Source organism: Numenius arquata, chromosome 6 (genome assembly GCF_964106895.1).
Source record: "Numenius arquata chromosome 6, bNumArq3.hap1.1, whole genome shotgun sequence".
NCBI lineage: Eukaryota > Metazoa > Chordata > Aves > Charadriiformes > Scolopacidae > Numenius > Numenius arquata.
The window spans coordinates 12,134,358-12,151,669 of NC_133581.1; the positions used below are offsets into that span (position 1 = coordinate 12,134,358).

Sequence of the window (17,312 nt, forward strand, 5' to 3'; positions counted from 1 at the left end):
ATCTGGTGGGAGGTGTCCCTGCCGATGGCAGGGGGGTTAGAACTCGATGATCTTTAAGGTCCCTTCCAACTCTAACCATTTTATGATTCTATGTTTAGTTATATCACCTTCAAACACTTTTCCACCTTCTCTTTTCTCCCAGAGGTTTTCTAGCATTTGCTAATAATTCTTTTTTTTCTTTTTTTTCTTTTTTCCCCCGGGCTGATGATTGGAATACAAGATCCCTGTCTAGATGATCTTTGGAATGAAATGTATTTTAAAAATAGTGACTTCTGGGAATATAGTTTAGAACTGACCACTTTTCAAACATCTGTTCAATGGAAGCAGGCAGATCCAGTCTCTCTTTGACCCAGTTGTGTTGCCTCTTTGGAGGGAGAAGGGAAATACAGCTAATTATGATATTTGTTTTCCCCTCAGAGAAAGAGACTTGCTGTTGGTTTTGTGTAGTCTATTGCCAATATCAGGAGGCAGTCAGGCCAGCTGGGAATGGCCTGTAGTAGACTGTGACTACTTCCTCTAGTAGACTGTGACTCAATTTCAAGCTACATGGGAAGAAAGAAGGGTCACGTACAACACCATGAGGGACACAAGAGCAGTGGTCAGTACTCCAAGTGAAATAGCCCCCCATGGGAGACAGCACCTTTGATGTAGGCATTGGTACCTCTGGAAGCATTCTGCCTAGCCTGGACAGGTTCTCGTATCCCTCAGTTTTTCTTAACTGTCTGGCTTGTCTGAAGATTTTGCAGTTCCCTGTTTGTGTCTGAGCCACGGTCCCCTACCCACGTAAGCATCTGTGGTCTGCATTGGGAGGGGAGTTTGTTGTAGTATCCTCTGTGTGTTAAGTGCATCTGTGGTGCATGTTTCAGCATAGCTTAACAAAAGGCCTGTCCTCTGCTAATGAAACAGCCCAAAAGAACCTACACTGAGTCTGTAGGTTGTATTTTTCTTACTAGCTCTTTAAGCACTGTAGGAAGAAGTGGTGGCTGGTCCATGGCTCTCTCAGACTCCCAGAGCAGTTAATTCAGCAACCGTCTTGTCTCCATTGAGTGTCCTGCACGGACAGCCCCTTGTTGGGGAATTGCTTGTGGCCCACAGCCTGCTTTGTTCTCTCTGTTTGCTTATTTTTTGAGGGTCCTAGAGTTTCTTGTGTGTAGGATCAGCTTTCTCTCCGTGCCTGTCCCTCAGCCCTTTCCCCTGTGAGGTGAGGCAGTTGGGGTGGTTAGATGGTGTTGCGTGCTTGCTTGCGTAAGGGATGTCTTCCTGCCCTGAGCCTGCAGCTCTGACCTGCCCGGCTAAAAAGCCAGGGATCACTGTCTTAGGAAATCTTGGAGGTGGAGAACCAGCTAATGCCAGAACTGAGGTGCGTTGTTGCTTGACATCCTGGTTGTTTGGATACCTTTTGTTTTTAAAATAACTTCTTTTCAAGAAAAGCTATTTTGGTAGAGGATTTTTCCCAAATTAACTAATCCTCAAAATAGGCCTGCTTTTATGGTTTCTGGACCCCTGGGCTTAAGTATAAAGAGTTCCCATGACTCAGGTAACCAAGAGGGACCAACCCACCCCCCCCTTCTGAAAAAGGGGAAGACCCAGCGCTACAAGCCAACCATGGTAATCGCTTCCTCCTTACTGTACCTTTTTAAGCGTGTGTGACATTACACCCAACAGCAGACACCACTTCTCTCCCTGCTTATGCACTGGTCTGGCTTCTTCCCTTCTGCTGAGGCAGTACAGTCGGTTTCAGTAGAGTCCCAGGAAATTTACAAAGTCCATTTTGGGGGGATTATAGAAAACCTTTGGACTGATTTTTTCTCAAGTGTGTTTGGCATCCAGCTTGCAAGTATTTTTCTTCTTCAAACTAGAACAAAGCCTATTCAGTGTGTATGCAGGCATGGCAAGAAATGCAGCCTTTGCCATCAGCCTCTATTCTTCCAGGGGCTCTGGAGCAGTCCTGTCTGAAGCCTGGTGTATTTCAATGGCAGTTTTGTGTTGTTCTGTTTACTCCAGGGCAGACACAGCAAAAATGTGGCTAGTTTGGTTGTTTCAAGTTTTAGCTTAAAATACTTGGAATGCTTCTGAGTAGGCTGCTGCCCTAAGTTACAAAAAAGCATTCCCCACCTAATATTTCTTATTTATCTTGCTTAGCTGTGTGAAAATCATGGTTTCAACAATTTGGGTATTAACTCTTTCTCTACGAGATTCATATTTTCTTCTCAAAGCAAAATTGGAACGCATCTGGCCAGCCTCAGGTGATGGTCTGCAGCAAAGCTTCCCACCCCGTAATGGCAGTATATTAATCACCCACCACTTAGAGGCTACTGTTATCTGCAAGAGGGCTTTGAAATTCTTTGCAAGAGGTGCTTGGTTTCATTTTCTTTTTAATTTCCTTGCTGAGCAATGACAAGCTCTCTGTTGTGGCTGTGCTTCTAGGCCAGAGAAACTCCAGACTGGTAAAGTGGAAGAAGTGTCCACAATTTGTGTCAGAGATGCTGATTGATCGTCTGTCCCTTTGGGCATCTTTGTAATGGCCTCCCAAAAGAAAGACTTACTGTATTGGGTGGAAAACTGGAACAGCCATTGTGTATTCAGCAGTGTGCAGCAGTTGCGACTACGGACACCACCACAGACGCTCTTAGATAGAAAAGCATTGAGGGCAGAGTTAGGCAGTCCTGCTCCGTGACCTCCCCAAAAAGGGTCTTTGATTTTCACAGATGAGGTTAGTGGGAACGAGGAAGAGAGATTCCCATCTTGTGCTTACTGAGGCTTTTGATTTTGAAGTTAAATTTCCTATGTCTTCAAAGTAAGGAGAAGGTTCTAACGTATTGTAAGTAGCCTGCATATGTTGGGAGGGTGGCATGGGGCTGGGATGGCTGGGCTTTGTGCCAGGGGTTCAGTTCTGCTCTCAAGACTAGAGCAGAAGTGGTTTGTTTTGCTTGATAACTTGTCAGATTCAGTGACCAGTGCTGTCTGGCTGCGTGTACCCAAATCTTAACTCTCATACCAGCAGAGTAGATGGTCATTTCTACAGCTCTGCCTAAATTGGCTCAACCAATTGCGGTTCTCAACATTTTGGTGTCAAATTAGTAGACCTCTCCAGTCTCTTATCCCTGGTGTTTTGGGATCACTAGAACGAGTCCCCGTATGGCTAAGGCAGCGTTCAGAGGCTTGGGCCTTTCTGACAAACCCCAAGTCTCTGAACTCTGCTCCTGCAGGAGCCAGACTGACTGCAAGTCTGCGAACTGAAGTCCAAGGGCATGTCTGAACCATGGGGCATTGCACTCTCTGGTGTCCCTGCACCCAGACTGCCAGCTGTCTAGAACGGGTTGTCACAGCACACTGTGCTGGCTTCCTTGGTCACGTACCTGGGTGCATGTCCCTTTCTGCCCAAAGGGAACCACAGCACCAGGGGCAGATGAATGCACAGAGTCCCATCCCAGCCTGTGGCGTGATGCTTGCTCCAGCTGGGACAGTGGAGAATACTGGCATTATGGGGTTGAATCTGTACATGTTTGCTTGTATAATTTATTAGCTTTTCTTTGGGCACAGCTACATGATGTAGGGGTTGTTGCCTCTGCTGAAGCCAGCACAGCTAGGTCCATCTGACATAGTGCAGTACCAATCACCAGCTGGAGTTTCAAATAATTGTGGTTTTGAGGCACTGCTTCCAGAACGGATTGTCTGTCTTGAGCAGTGGATCTATGGGGATGTATCTGTGATGGAGTTGGAGCAGGATGACACGTCTGATCAGGGTGCTCCAGCTGCAGGGCAGTCTCTCTGTTCCGGACCTGACCTCTGCCTGTCCCCTTCCTTTGTCCCCTTCCCTGCTTGGTTCGCAGGGCTGGTCTGTGGAGCCTGCATGGGCATCTTTGTGCTTGCGATGGAGGCAAGCCATGGGACACCTTAAAAGTTTCTTGGCGAGAGTTTCAAGCAGAGAACAACTGATGCAAGTCAGTGTGTGTGTAGCTCTGGGACGCGTTCTGTGTGCTCAGGTGATGGGGGTAGAACAAGGCTGTAAATAAGAGGATAAATGGATGCAAGGTGCTGTGTTCATTCTCCCTGACGTTTATACATGTATCTTTGGATCAAAATCAAAGATCTAGCAAGCATATGGAATGTGCTGTGATGCAATTGTCACACTTGTTTGCATTCTAGTATGAAATAACCCTTTTCCATTAGTGTTTGTTTTCACATTGCCCACATTTCCAACATTAACTATTCCTTTTTTTTTTTTTTTTTTCTTTTCCAGGAAAAGAGGAGTAGAAGTAGTACAGGTGAGTAAAAACTGTATTTGATTTATTTTTCCTCTTTATATTCTTATAAAGAAGGTTTACTGATTTTAAATGCTGACATTTAGATGTCAGCATGACCTAGGCTTAATTATTTTTCTTTCTTTTCCATTCTGTTCTCTGCTATGTATACTATTCGTGGAAAAATAGGATCCCCCTTTCGTGAAGCATGTGTTGAGCCCATCCAGCCTTAACTCAGCTGGTGCCCTGGTGAAAGTGGGAATGCAGTTAGGCTTTTCTTGTGTCTGTTAATTAATAAGACCTGATAGTTGATTAGGCAACGTTACTCTGTGTTTATTGCATTCACGGACAGTCAGGTTTAACAGGAGAAGGAATGTTCTTGTAACCTGGTGAGCAGAGAAATGATAATAAAGTGCCTTTGAGTTACAGCCCATCTGCGGATAAGTTCAGGTGTTGGCTACATTTGTTCTTTCCCAGGTCTTGAATGGTCGTATTTCACACAAGATGTTACTTAAAGAATGATGGCAACTTGGGAAAGGAATTATGTTACCGTGACAGCTGTAACACAGAGCACTATAGCCCTAAAAGATCAAAGGGAAAGCATGCTCTTTCCTTCTGGCTTATTTTGTGTACTTAGAAGAGCTGTGTGTCATAAGTTTCACTCTTTCTGATGCTTACCTAGTGCTTGTTTTGCACTCTGAGGTGGTCATCGTGTCCCTCACACTTGTTTTCTTGTATCTCAGTAACAGAGATGAAACTGCCTCAATAGAGAGGACAGAGGAGGAAAGCTGGGTGTTAGCCACTCATAACTGAGGCTGCTCTTAAGTCCATGTGAAAGGTGCTTCTCAGCACCAGCAGGGAGTAGGGGAAAAGCACTTTTAAAAAAAAAAAATAACGTGGCCTGATTTTTCAATTTATTTAAAGAATTCACTACCAGAAAAGGCTTAAAAAAATTCTCATTGCTAGTTAAACTGGAGAGTATGTCTTTCAGGTATGTGTGCTTGTTTCAGAACTGCATGGTATTACAAGGAAGAAGGGCATATACTTTACTAGTTGCATTTAACCTTTCACCATTATAGCATCATCTTCCTTACTTGTACCTCCTATTGCTCAGAGTTAAGGAGCAGCTTCTTTTGTCAGTTGTGACAGGAACATCTCGAGATTGATAAATACAAACCAGCATTTGCGAAGCACAACTTCACAAGCAGCAGAGGGAGAAAGCTAGCCTCTATTTGTGTCACTGTCTAGGGGACACTGTTGTTCCAGTGTATTAGAATCCAATGTCTGCATTTGTTACATGTGCCTTGCACCTTCACTGTACGTTGGAGCAGCAAGATGCTTACATGAGATGAATTCAGTGATGCACAGATTAGCTGAACAGCGGGCAAACCCCATTTTATCTTGTGGATTGAAGTTGCTGTCGTTCCACAGGTTGCCTGGTAGTCTTCTGATGTTTGTGTAGCTTAATGGCTAATCGTCGGATAGACACAAAATGATTGGAAAGGATTTCTTTACTGGAAGAGCGCTTTGGGAAACATTTGGACAGAACTAGACAGGACTTTGTATTACTTCATGGTCTCAAATTTCACAGCATAGTTGTCAGACTAACCTACTCTGGGAATTTGTGCCCCAGAGGCACACCTCGAACGCTGATGCCTGCTGCTCTGCTACAGTGGGATGGGTGGCTGTGTGTGATCACCCCTCGCCTATCACTTGTATGTTGCTTCATATATCCTGATGCACGTGCTTGTAACCAGTAGGGAATGTGTCAGAAATGGGCTCTTTTTCCATCCAGCATCACTAGGAAGCTTCGCTTGAGTCACTTTGAGAGATCTGTCTCACTAGCCCTGCTTCTAGATGGAGGATGTCTTGTGTCAATCTGCTGGACATAGTTTATTTGACAGAGGGAATATTGTTTCCCTGTGTTAAGCAGCAGCACTTGTTTGATTTGTTTCCTGTTCTCCTCCTTTAAAGAACCTATCCTGTTCAAGAGAAACCAGCTCTTACACCTGACAATAGACAAGTAACTCAGAACATAAAACCACACAGGCTGTTTAAGGCTGTTTATCTATTTTCTTCTTTATATAAATTCAAAAATTTTCTGAATGTAGATGTGCTTTCCAGTAATAGGTAGTCAGTTGGAAAGTAAGGTTCAGTTACTGGCTTCCAGAGAGCAAAGCACGATGGGCTGGTATGTGCTGACTTCTGTGAACAGACATCAGATTATTCTTTTCCAAAGATGCTTCACAGGAGCAGGAAAGAATTTCCTACTACTAAGGGGAAGACTTTGAAGTCTTCAAATAAGCACCTGTGTGATTTCTGTTTCCTTTCTGCAGTGAGGAATTAGGATGGTCCTCTATTCTTTACCTAGGCTGATGAAATCCTCTCATTTTGCTTTCTTAATGCTAATTGTGCTGTACAGATTATCAGCAAGCTGCTGCTAAACAGCAATTAACATTCTGTGACTTGTGTTCAAGTTCTGTGTTTTGTCCTGTCTCAGACTTTCAGTTACAGCAGAAGGAGTGGTTCCAGCTTTCTATTTATATTAAGTGTGGAAACATTCACATCCTCTGAGGAGAAATAATGGAAGAATAGGACTGGCAGTGGGATGCTAAGCAGGCATGCTCCTTTATCCAGCAATAAGACATTATTCAAGCATCACATTGAAAACAAAGAAGGAATCTCTCAACTTGTGCGGTGATAAGTAATTGGGGTTTTTTTAGAAATACTGATTAAATTTAAGATAATGAGAATTCACTGTGAGCTCAATGCATAGGAGCTGAAATGTATGACCTTATATAATATAATTGAGTAGCATCCATCAAGCTCTCTGGTTTGAAAGATAGTACAGTAGATGAATTAAATAAAAAGCTTTCAATGTTATGAATTTTCCAAAGACAGTATGAGTCTGAGCCTGCACCCAAACATTTGGGAGCATGAGCAGGTTAGCTCATTTCTATTTTTCCAGTGAGCAGTGGCAGAACTCTGAGTACCAGCATCTTTAAGATATGGCAGTGTTTTGGATCTGGATTTGCTTTCTGCAGCTTAAATCCAAGTCAGTGCGGCAGCTACAAACCTATACTGCAAGAAAAAACCCAAATGTCCTCTTGGCTTTTAAATACAGGCTCTTCTCAGAATACTGTGCTATATCTCTTACCTTGTGGCAGGTCATTTGCTTAATACCTCAGTATCAGGGTGCTTTTTGAATTAAGGTGCTTACTGGTTTGTGAGGTGAGGAAGTGCTCTTGTTCCAGTTTTGCAGGAGGGGAGGCTGAAGGATGTGTCCAAGCTCCTACAGGAAAGGTGTTGCTGTAGCAGCCCCAGCGCTGTTGGGAGCTGTGCAGGGCAGGAGCTCCTTTCTCAGCAGGGCTGTGGGGTGCCCAGTGTCAGGGCTTCCCCGTGCTGTTTTGCGAGGCACCACGGGAAGGGAAGAGCAGATGAAGGTGGTGAGCAGACCTGGTGTTGCTGGCTTTCTTCCAGTGAAAGACAGCACTGATTCAGCTCCATTTAATCTGAAGGCTGTTCCTGTGGCTGTTACATACCTCCCCTTACAGGGAGGCAAAGAGGCAGGCCAGTCAGAGCTGCCTTTCTCTGTGTCCGAGTTGCTCTCTGTCATCCTCTCCTTTTTTTTCTTGCCAGCTCTTCCAGCCTCTTGCAGCTGCCTGCTCAGCTGGAGTGGCTTCAGCTGGTGGCCAGAGGATGCTCTGAACAGGTGACAAACATGACTGAAGCCCATCTGCTGTGGCCTACAGGCAGCAGCTGGCAAGGCTGAGGCTGAGCAGTTCTTGCACTGGCATTCGAGTGACATGCCAGTAAATGCTTACATTGAAGCATTTCTTAATAATTTCTTCAATCACCATTTCAAGGGACAGATTGCCTCTGAAGTTACGCGGTGGTTGTCTGATGAGACATATGCAATAAAAAATAATCTACTTTTTAATAATGAAGTCTAGCAAAGAAGGATTTTGGGTGGTTTCTAAAAGGTTAAGCTGTTTCCAATCTTTTGTAATTAAAGCTTGGGTTTGTTCAGTTTCACCCTTCCATCCCCAAAATTAGCATAGGGCCAGATTTAAAATTGAAAGATGTTGGTTCTTCTTTGGACAGTAAAGTATACAGTTTCTTATGACTTCGTATGCTGGCAAGGGAAAGAGAGAACATCTCCATCTACCTTGTTTTTCAGGAAAAATCTGTTTGGCTTAGTTTGAAGAATGTAAGATTGAAAACATGTGCAGTGAAGTGGAAATCATCACAAGTACCTCTGATGGGGACATGCATTTATTTTTGTTTCACAAGCTATGCAAATCCAGAATAATTAGCTGCAGCCCTTTGGCTTCTGACAAATTGCCAGTTTGGTCTTTGTGTGACAAAGTTTGGAGCCTTCGTATTTCTTATGACTTCAAAGTTGTTTCAAGCACTTCCATGCCCAAGCTTTCCTAGAGCTCTTGCTTGCATCTTTTTTATTTTAAAATAGCAAAGATTCCCTATTTTCGGTGGGTATTTTTGGTTCAAATGAACACTAATGCTCTCTTTTATCTAGAAAGATGTTCTAGTCAGTTGGCTATAAAAGTGGGATTAGTCATTGTATTTCAAGCTGCACATTTTTTAATAGCAGTGGGATATGGAGGACAACATGTTTTTCAATGTGGAACAGCTGATTGTAGTAGTTACAATGGTCTCGGCTGCTGGTTTGTTTTTCCTTTTTCCCCCAACTCTGGGAATTGAGATACTTGAAATCTTTTACTTCAGAGAAGAAAACTGTCCTTTGAGCTGTGGGTTTACTGAAGCCTGTGAAGGAGAATTGAGCCCCCTCCCCCCCTTTTCAATTCTTCAATCAAAGTAAAATACCAATGACAACAGTTTCCACTAATTGTTGCCAGGGAACTGTTGTTTTCTTGAAATGTGGAGAGAGGTTTATTTTCACATGAAGTATTAATGGAATAAGCTTGGAACAACAGTGTTCTAACCGAGAAAAGGAGCTTATAAAATATATATCTGATAGCATATACAGAAAGATGTGACTGGAAAGCTTCCAAAGCAAGCAGGGTTGTTGAGATGCTGGAGAGTTGGCTTTCTAGTATAGGGAGAAGAAAGTTTATTTTCACATGCATGCCAGCCCCTCAGTAAAGTGCGTGTTCTCCTGAGAATGGCAGTCTGCTTTCCCTTCAGTGCATTTTTGGAAATGACGCGACAGAAGCCCTCCAGCCTTCCTCAGTCTGGATTGTGTCAGGTACTTTGAAGGTGGGGGGGGATTGCTGGTTAAAATCTTGAGAAGATCCTTGTACTTCTTAGCTTTGGTTCTTTGCAGAGTGTGCTGCATAGTTTTTCCAACAAAACTGTAATAATATCAGCTTCAACCCCATAAACAGCAGGACTGTGGAAGAACAAATCCCGAGCAGAATCCTCTCTCTGGTCCTTCTCAGTAGGGGAGATCCCTCTATGTGAGACCTTCTTGGTACCTAAGAAGCAGCATTGTCCAGCAGGAATGAAGCACAGGTGAGAGATGGTTTTGGCAGGCTTTTATGTATTGCATCAGCAGACTGGTCAGTTAGGCACAGCGTGGCCCTTTCTGGTCCAGTGGGGAAGAAGAATAATTACACATCTGTTGGGGAGGGAAGGAAAAGAAAACTACAGAACGCTTCCACCATGTGGATTAAGCAGATTAAATAAATAAGCACTTATTTTTAAAAATTAGACAGAGTAAGCCAAACAAATCAAAATGCATTTAGAGCTGATTTATTTTTACCCTTGGTGAGTGAATGAGAGAACCACAAAAAAAACTTTGTGGCTCAGAGAGAGTCTCTTACTGACTGGTTTGACTGCTTTCTTTTGACTCTGAGTCCCAGTGGCCCAGGAGAGCTGTGGGCTCTGCAGCCACTTGCAGAAGTCACCTGGGTGAGTGAAAAAATTACCAAGATTTAGAAATCTGTAAGTAATGTGTAATGAATGGCTGTCAGGTTTGAGCTTGTACTGCTTTGGCCCATGCAGCCAGCTTTGCCCAGGCCCTTTGTCTTCTCCTGACTCCTTGGTATGTAGTGATGAGGCAGTGATTACTAACAGTGCGAAAGGCTGGGAGATGGGATGTCTTAGGTGGAAATCAAGTCCCTGTGGGACCTCTGCCAAAGGTTTTGGTAACTATAATGGGACTAAGATTGCAGTGGGGAGTTGCCTCACTTTGGCACTTAATGCAGGCCCTTTGGGCAACTGCCTTTCAAATTCTACCTCTGTTCCCTAATTAAGGTAATATTCCTTCTAATGAAATAGCATTTAGGTCACTTTGAGGTATCTGAGTAGTGGTGATGTAGAGTACGATGAGTGTGTAAAGGAAAACAGGACTATTAATGGGACACGTAATTTCTGAAGATTGTTGCATATAATATTCTCTCAGTCATCAGCATGTGTCTTCCCAGGTACTTCCGTGTACTGCAAAGCTTTATAAGTCCCTCCTCAAGAAACAATATGGATAAAAATGAGAGCCTGACAGAAATGCTGCAGAGTAAAGCTCTGTATTTGCCTTCTTTTGACTAGGAATATTTTGCAGCATACAGCCCCAGTCTGCACAAAATGATAATTAGACATTGCTTTTATTAGTCATGATTACTGCAGTGGTGCCTATGCGTCAACAAAGACCAGGCTTTAATTTTGGGCTGCATTAAATAGGATTATTTCTCTCACTGGATACAGGTGGTGTGATACAGTATCAAAGCAGTATGTTTGGAGACACGTAACCCAGGAAATGCCTTATTTTAAAACCAACCTGTCACATTTGTGGTTTGCTGAAACTGCAAAGTCTGTGTTGAAGTACAAATACGCATGTAGCTCCTTTGACCTTTTCTTCTGAAGTTTTTTCTTGGAGTAGGAAGGATGAGGAGCTAATTTAATACAGTGTGGAGGGTGACTGTACCTGTAGCCCTGGTTCTGAGGTGTCCTCTCCCAGCTGAATTTCCTATCCTTTGTCTGTTCTGGGGGTGAAATGCGGCAATTCTCCTGCTCAAGCAGAGCTGCAAACTCATTCCTGTGACAGCAACGCGACCTTGCCTTCAGTCCTGGCATTTTGTTCCACAGGGACAACGATGTTCTTTGGGAGCAGTGACTCTGGTATCCACCATAGCTCAGACTTGCTCGCTTCGAACCAGTCGAACCAACAAATTCATGTCACAAGGTCTAACGGGGTTCCAATAAAACCTGGTGCTTAAAGACATTAGGCCCTAAAGTTTCTTAAGTATTCCTGTATTTGGTCTTTAGCCTTAAGTTAGAGAAGCTATTATCACATATACTTCAGCTGTCCCTGTATAAAACAGGGCACATGCACACACAGCAAAACCTGGAAATGTTTTCCTGAACTTGATTGCCTTCATGGAATTGTAGCAGAAGAAAGCAGAGTGGCTTCAACTTAATCAGAACAGCTGAACTTCCTTTCCTGAGAGCTGTTGTATGCTCTTTTTTTGTTTGGTTTGGTTTTTTCCTTCCCTCACATGACTTGTCAAAAAGCAGACAGCAACTTCCGAGATGAGATTACTGTGGTTCTCCGCTGGCTATCCCAGGAGCAAGAGTGGGCCAACCGTGGTTAACAAATGGATCGAAATAGCCATTGGATACCTAAGGGTATGAACTGCCCTAAGCAGTCCCTTAGGAAGTGGTGCAAATAGAGTTCCTCCTTCTGGAAAGCTCTATTCAAAGAAAAGAAGGTTGAGGGCAGGAACTAGTTTTCTTATCATAGAGTGGGAAGGAGCTTGGAGACAAGCCGCCTCTGGCAGGTTTGTGTGAATATATCTCTGTTGCTCTTATTTCTATTGCGCATGGTACTGTTAGTATACTTAGAGAGAGGTGCTACTGACATAGTAATGAATATGCATAAATCCCAAAGACAGAGGAACCACAAAAGGCATCAGGCTTTGTCCCTGCAGTGCTGTGGGGCAGTTTCTTTCATGGTAGTCACAGGCTGTGCTCTGCTGCTTCCCCTCCTGCTCACCCGTCCTTAGAGCACTCACTGTGGGTTTGCTCCTCGGAGGCTCCATATCCAGGTGCGCTCTCTGTGACTCAGCTGCACCTTAAAAACAAAGCAAACCCAAGCCTGCCTTCAGTGTACAGCATATATTTGTCACTGAAATGGTGATGCCACAGTACATTTTATTTTAATTGATCTCCTCTTACATTAAGGAGTTGGAAGAATTTATTGTTTCTCCTATTAGAGACGAATAAAAGCATGTCAAGAGAACTTGTCCTCTGTAGTTTTGCTTAAAGTTTGCTTGTTGACCTGTAGGATCCTAAGTCAATGCTGTCAGTTAACCAGTCATTAAGATATCAGAGATTTCAGTCATGATAAAAAAAAGCTAAATCAAACTGCGAGTGTTGCTCCTTTGTCTTTGAAAAATAGCACAACAGAGGTTATGAGTGGGAGAGCAGAAACTACACCTGTATATGAAGTGTAGACTGATTCTGTCATTGCTGAGTAGTGGACTTACCTTGTGCTATTCTTTGGCTGTTATTTTAGGATCCAGGGTAGTTCAGTGTCTTACTTGAGTTCACTAATCATTTTTTCAACCTGAGGTTGCTGCAATAAATTATAGTTGCCTCATTTAATTTCCCAACTGGCATGCTTCCCTGAATAAAAGGGGGTTTGTATCTAATTTAAAGTTGCTATACGTGTGTCCTCATTTGAATGTTTGTTTGTTATCAGGTGGGTATTCAGTAGTGAAGACCTTTTTTCTTTTTTTTAAAAAAAAAAAAATAATTAAATTCCTCCTGGTACCTTGCCAAAGTGCAAACAAGTTATTTACACAGTTTTGACAGAGTCATCTGAAGACAGGATGGAAAAGATGCCATCGGGACTCAGCTAATATTGTAAGAGACTGAAGTGTAAGGGAAACAACTGTTGCAGAGGAATTTTTGGCTGACTGCAATCGGAGAAAAGCTTTTTAGCTTTGTTTTTGTAGTAAATTGTTGATTGTAGCCAAGAGCTTCCTTTACTCAAAGGTCTTAAGTGCATCTGAAAATGTTTTCTTGTACAAGAAGCTTCATTGCACAAATCTGCTGTCCTGTAACCTCAGCGGCATAGAGTTACTGTGTTAAAATTTGTTCATTGACTTACTGATGGCAAAGATTAGAGGACAGGTTAACTGTAGCCTATAGAGAATTTATGTTGATTGTGGGGAGATCACTTGTACTTTAGGTGAGCTTGGAAAGTGTTCTATCCTGTGACCTAGATGAGCTTATCTTGTAATACCCTTTCCTTTATGATAACATCCTTAAGTGGCTGAAAAAAGAACGGCAGCTATAAAGGGCGAAACAGAACTTTTTCTTTATAACTTTAAGTACAAAGCAGTTTGAAATGGAGTCAAAGCAGATTAGATGTTCATAAACCCCCTGTGATGACTTGCATACCATCCAAGGCCTTAATGGCTGGTTATCAGTGAACTAAGTGACTAAAGAAGAGATAAAGATAGCATTTGCTCCCTGCTGGTGACAGATCCTCCCACCTCCCCTGCTCCTCATTGTTTTTCCACCTCTGAGCCAAAAAGGGTGGGTTAGATTTGCTGGTGGGTTTCTGACAGTGACACTCCTGCGTTGGCCAGGGGACCTTTTTCCTGCCAGTAAAGTGCGTGCACCATCCTCACAGCACTTCCAGTTCCTGCTGGGTGAGGAAACTGCACCCCGGTTGTGAGTCTTGCCTAGCAGATGTGTTGAATGCTCAGGTTCTCTGCTTTCTTTTGATAAACACTGTGATTGCTTGTCTTAGATGCTACTGCGGGCTGGTTCTCTTCCTAGCTTCTTCAGCCCTGTGTATGATTAGATCATTGCATCTCTAAATCTTTCTGTGCTTTCTAAAATCTGGATCTTTTTGGCAGAGCCTGTCAGAGTGGATGCGCACAGAAGCTGTGTTGGCGTTGTGAGCGCTGTGCAGATGGGACAGTGCTGTGCCTGAGCTGGTACGGCCGGGCTCTGGTTTGTACACAGCTGGTGGCCAGAGCATGTTCAGTCTGTCCGCTACGGTCCAGGCCTTGCAGTGACTTCTAAGGGCTGGTTGGTGTAATGTCTTTTTACTAATTTAGGGCGGCCAGCCCTTTGTACAGCAGCTCAGTGGCTTATATTTACTTCTGTATTGGCGTAGAGTAGGTCCAATATAGCGCAAGGAAGGAAAGATTGGGGCAACACACCCTGATGGTCAGTGAGTAGTTAGTTTGCATTGTTCAAAGTTAGATAGCAAGTGAAAATGCATTTTGTCTCTTCAACTTCTGCATTGCCAAATTTTTTCTTTCTTAGGTGGCAAAGTGCTGTCTTAGACACTAAGAAGGTTTAAATGATGTTTTCAGCAGGTCTGCTTGCATCACACTCCTGCCTTTGGTTATTAAGTCCTCGCTCTGCCAACCAGTGTACACTCTTGTGTGCATGGAGGACCTCTCCAGACAGTAGTGGAGGAGGGAGCACCTTAGCCACAGGTTGTCCCAGTGAACCACCAGGAGCCAGCTGTGGAAGCACCACGCTTGCAGCCTTGCAGTTGGAGAGTGATTTGTTCAGTTTGAAGGGACTAAGCTCAAACTAAAGGTGCTTCTAGAAGGCAGGTGTGGCCAGCCCGCTGCCCTTGAGCCTCCTGGGACTTGAAAGCTGTTCTGATGCTAAGCCATGGTCATGTCCCAGGAGTTTTGGTAGTCCCGAATCAACTGGGGTTATTGTGGGGTGTCCTGTGCTTTCTTAGCAGCCAGAAAGAGGTCTGCTGCGTGTTTTTTGTAATTCTTTGCTCTGCTCTGTGACTCTTCTGATGTGTCCTCTTCAAATCAACAAATGCTTGTGCCTTTTCCTTACTGCTGAGTATTCCCAGGTTTTGAGGACTGTTTTTTATACTGTTGTCCAAGACTCCCAGAGTGGGTACAGCTTGACTCTGATTACTGCATTAAGTGATTTGCTTCGTGTAAGGAATTGCAGTGTAAATGCTGCATAATCATGCATGAAAAATAATCTGTCTGTGGAAATGCTGTCTTGAAGGTCGTCTTTGTTACTGCCTGGATATGTCTGTCTGTAGCCAAGTTTTGGTGCAGTAATACCATCAAGTTAATGTTTAAAAGAAGAGCTGACGGAGTTTACTTCATCTTCAGTAGATAGGAGTACCAAGCATAGTTGCTGGTGATTAGGAATTTTAACTTCTTATAAATTTTCTTAAGATTGATGTGCTACAACTTTATTTATTGAATCTATCAGGATTGTTTATGATTTGGTCTCAAGAACTTTGTGTGTTTGCAGAGGATCACTTAGCAACAGCCTATGGCACAGTGAGGTTGCCTATGACATGCTCACACTAGTACCATGAACTTGTCACACTATAGTACCATGAACACCTGGAAACAGCAAGTGAATAGAATTTTAAAGCAAAACAAAGCATCTCACTTACTGAAGGGTTCCATGTTTCTGTGGGGCACTGTTTGTAAAATTCTTTGCTTTTGAATCTTCACTTGCATCTTTGTTGTCCTGATCTAATCATACTCTCTGCTTCTGTAGATGTTCATGGGATGCCTGCAGATGTGTAATGGAGCATCTCCTGAGTATTTAAAATATAAAAACTATTTGATATTAAAGCAACTCACACTTTAATCTGTTAAATCTTCTTAATTAGTCCTTAACCAAATAATAGGTAAGGAATAAAAGTTTCCTGGAGGGGTTTAGGATCTAGACTGGTATTCCAACTTTACAGCTCTGTGCTAATGCAGTAAGACTGCTGTGTCTAATAATCAACATTTATTTTCCTGAGAGTGGTGGGGGTTTTTTTATCTTGTTTAGGGTTGGAGTTTTTTTGAGATCACGAGGGGATTATAAGTTCAAGTCTGAATGCGTATTTCAGGCCATTTTTTGTTGTATATTGGTACCAATAACTTGCTTGACTTAAAAGACTTAGCTTGCACTGGAGGTGAAGGCTGAATGCAATCAGAAAACATTTTCTTTTTAAAATATTGTCCTCCGGGCCTGAGATATGGAGAGTAAGTACCTGGGAAATGCCCCACATCTGTGTTTGGCAGGCAACAGTAACGTGACAGGAGCTCAGGTGATACTGTGTTTATGGATCTTACTGGTTCAAGGGGCGCATAGTAGGTGGGGGAAATGTTGAGTGTTGAAATGCAATGCTTTATTTTAACTATTCTTTCTGATTCTGGGATGTGGGCTGAAGAAATTCTACCATTTCTTGAGCTCTTCAAGGAGAAACCAAAGTGCAATATTTGCATTTAGGTCTAGTGTTACCTGAATTTTGAGCTTGGGTATGAATCTAAGTTCTAATGGAAAAGGTGAAATTTCTGTGGAATTCCGTTTGCTGCTGCTGGTATTCCTGCAGTCACTTCAAATTCTTTGTACCCTGACCTTAGAATCCAGTATCTTCAAGGAGGAGGAAACAAGGAACGTTATTATTTGGCTTGGAAAATATCCTGTGTAAAATACACTCTCAGAGTAAGGAAAATCTGAAGATACAGTGCTGAGCACAAGCAGTGGTATTTTCTACTGAAACAGGGAGGCTTGGCTTAGTGAAGGACCTCAAGTCTTTCCTCAGTTGCTAACTCACTCTGCCACACAACAAACCTGTAAGCTGGAACAGTTCAACAAGAGAAAAGTCTGCTGAATTCTCTCTCTCGGTTTGCACAATCAAAACTATGTCTATAATACATTTGAACACTAAGGGGCTGAGGTCTTTCGGTGTAGTGTGCTTCACTGACTTGAAGGTTGTCACGCTGCATGCTTACTTTGTTCGTAACACTACAGATACTGAAAATCATACTTCACTGTATTGTCAAGGTCGTGGGTTTATCTGAGATGAACCAGCTATAAGGAGGTAAGGCAAGGTTATGCCTTTACACACATAGTCTGTTTTGGGCAGGGTTATCACAGTTTGTTTAACCTGACGGGGTAGGTCAAACCAAACTTGTCTTGGTTGTCTTGTTCTGTGTGTGGCATAAAGAGATTATCTAAGGTTGTGCTGTCCTTTCTACAGATGCTTGCAGCAGTCGGGGGTTTTAAGAACTTAGATTTGATGGGAACAAGAAACCATTAGTTGTGGCAAAGAGCACACAGTTAAGTGCCCTCATTGCACTT

The 17,312-nt window shown here is 43.1% G+C and overlaps 1 protein-coding gene across 2 annotated transcripts in view; it reads left to right on the forward strand.

The window, feature by feature from the left end:
* ITPK1 (inositol-tetrakisphosphate 1-kinase) overlaps positions 1-17,312 on the forward strand; it is a 150,080-nt gene that overhangs the window by 34,954 nt on the left and 97,814 nt on the right. For both annotated transcript variants that reach the window (XM_074148670.1, XM_074148671.1), the window contains exon 3: positions 4,244-4,268. In XM_074148670.1, the coding sequence (XP_074004771.1) occupies positions 4,244-4,268 (25 nt within the window). The remainder of the gene's footprint in view (positions 1-4,243; positions 4,269-17,312) is intronic.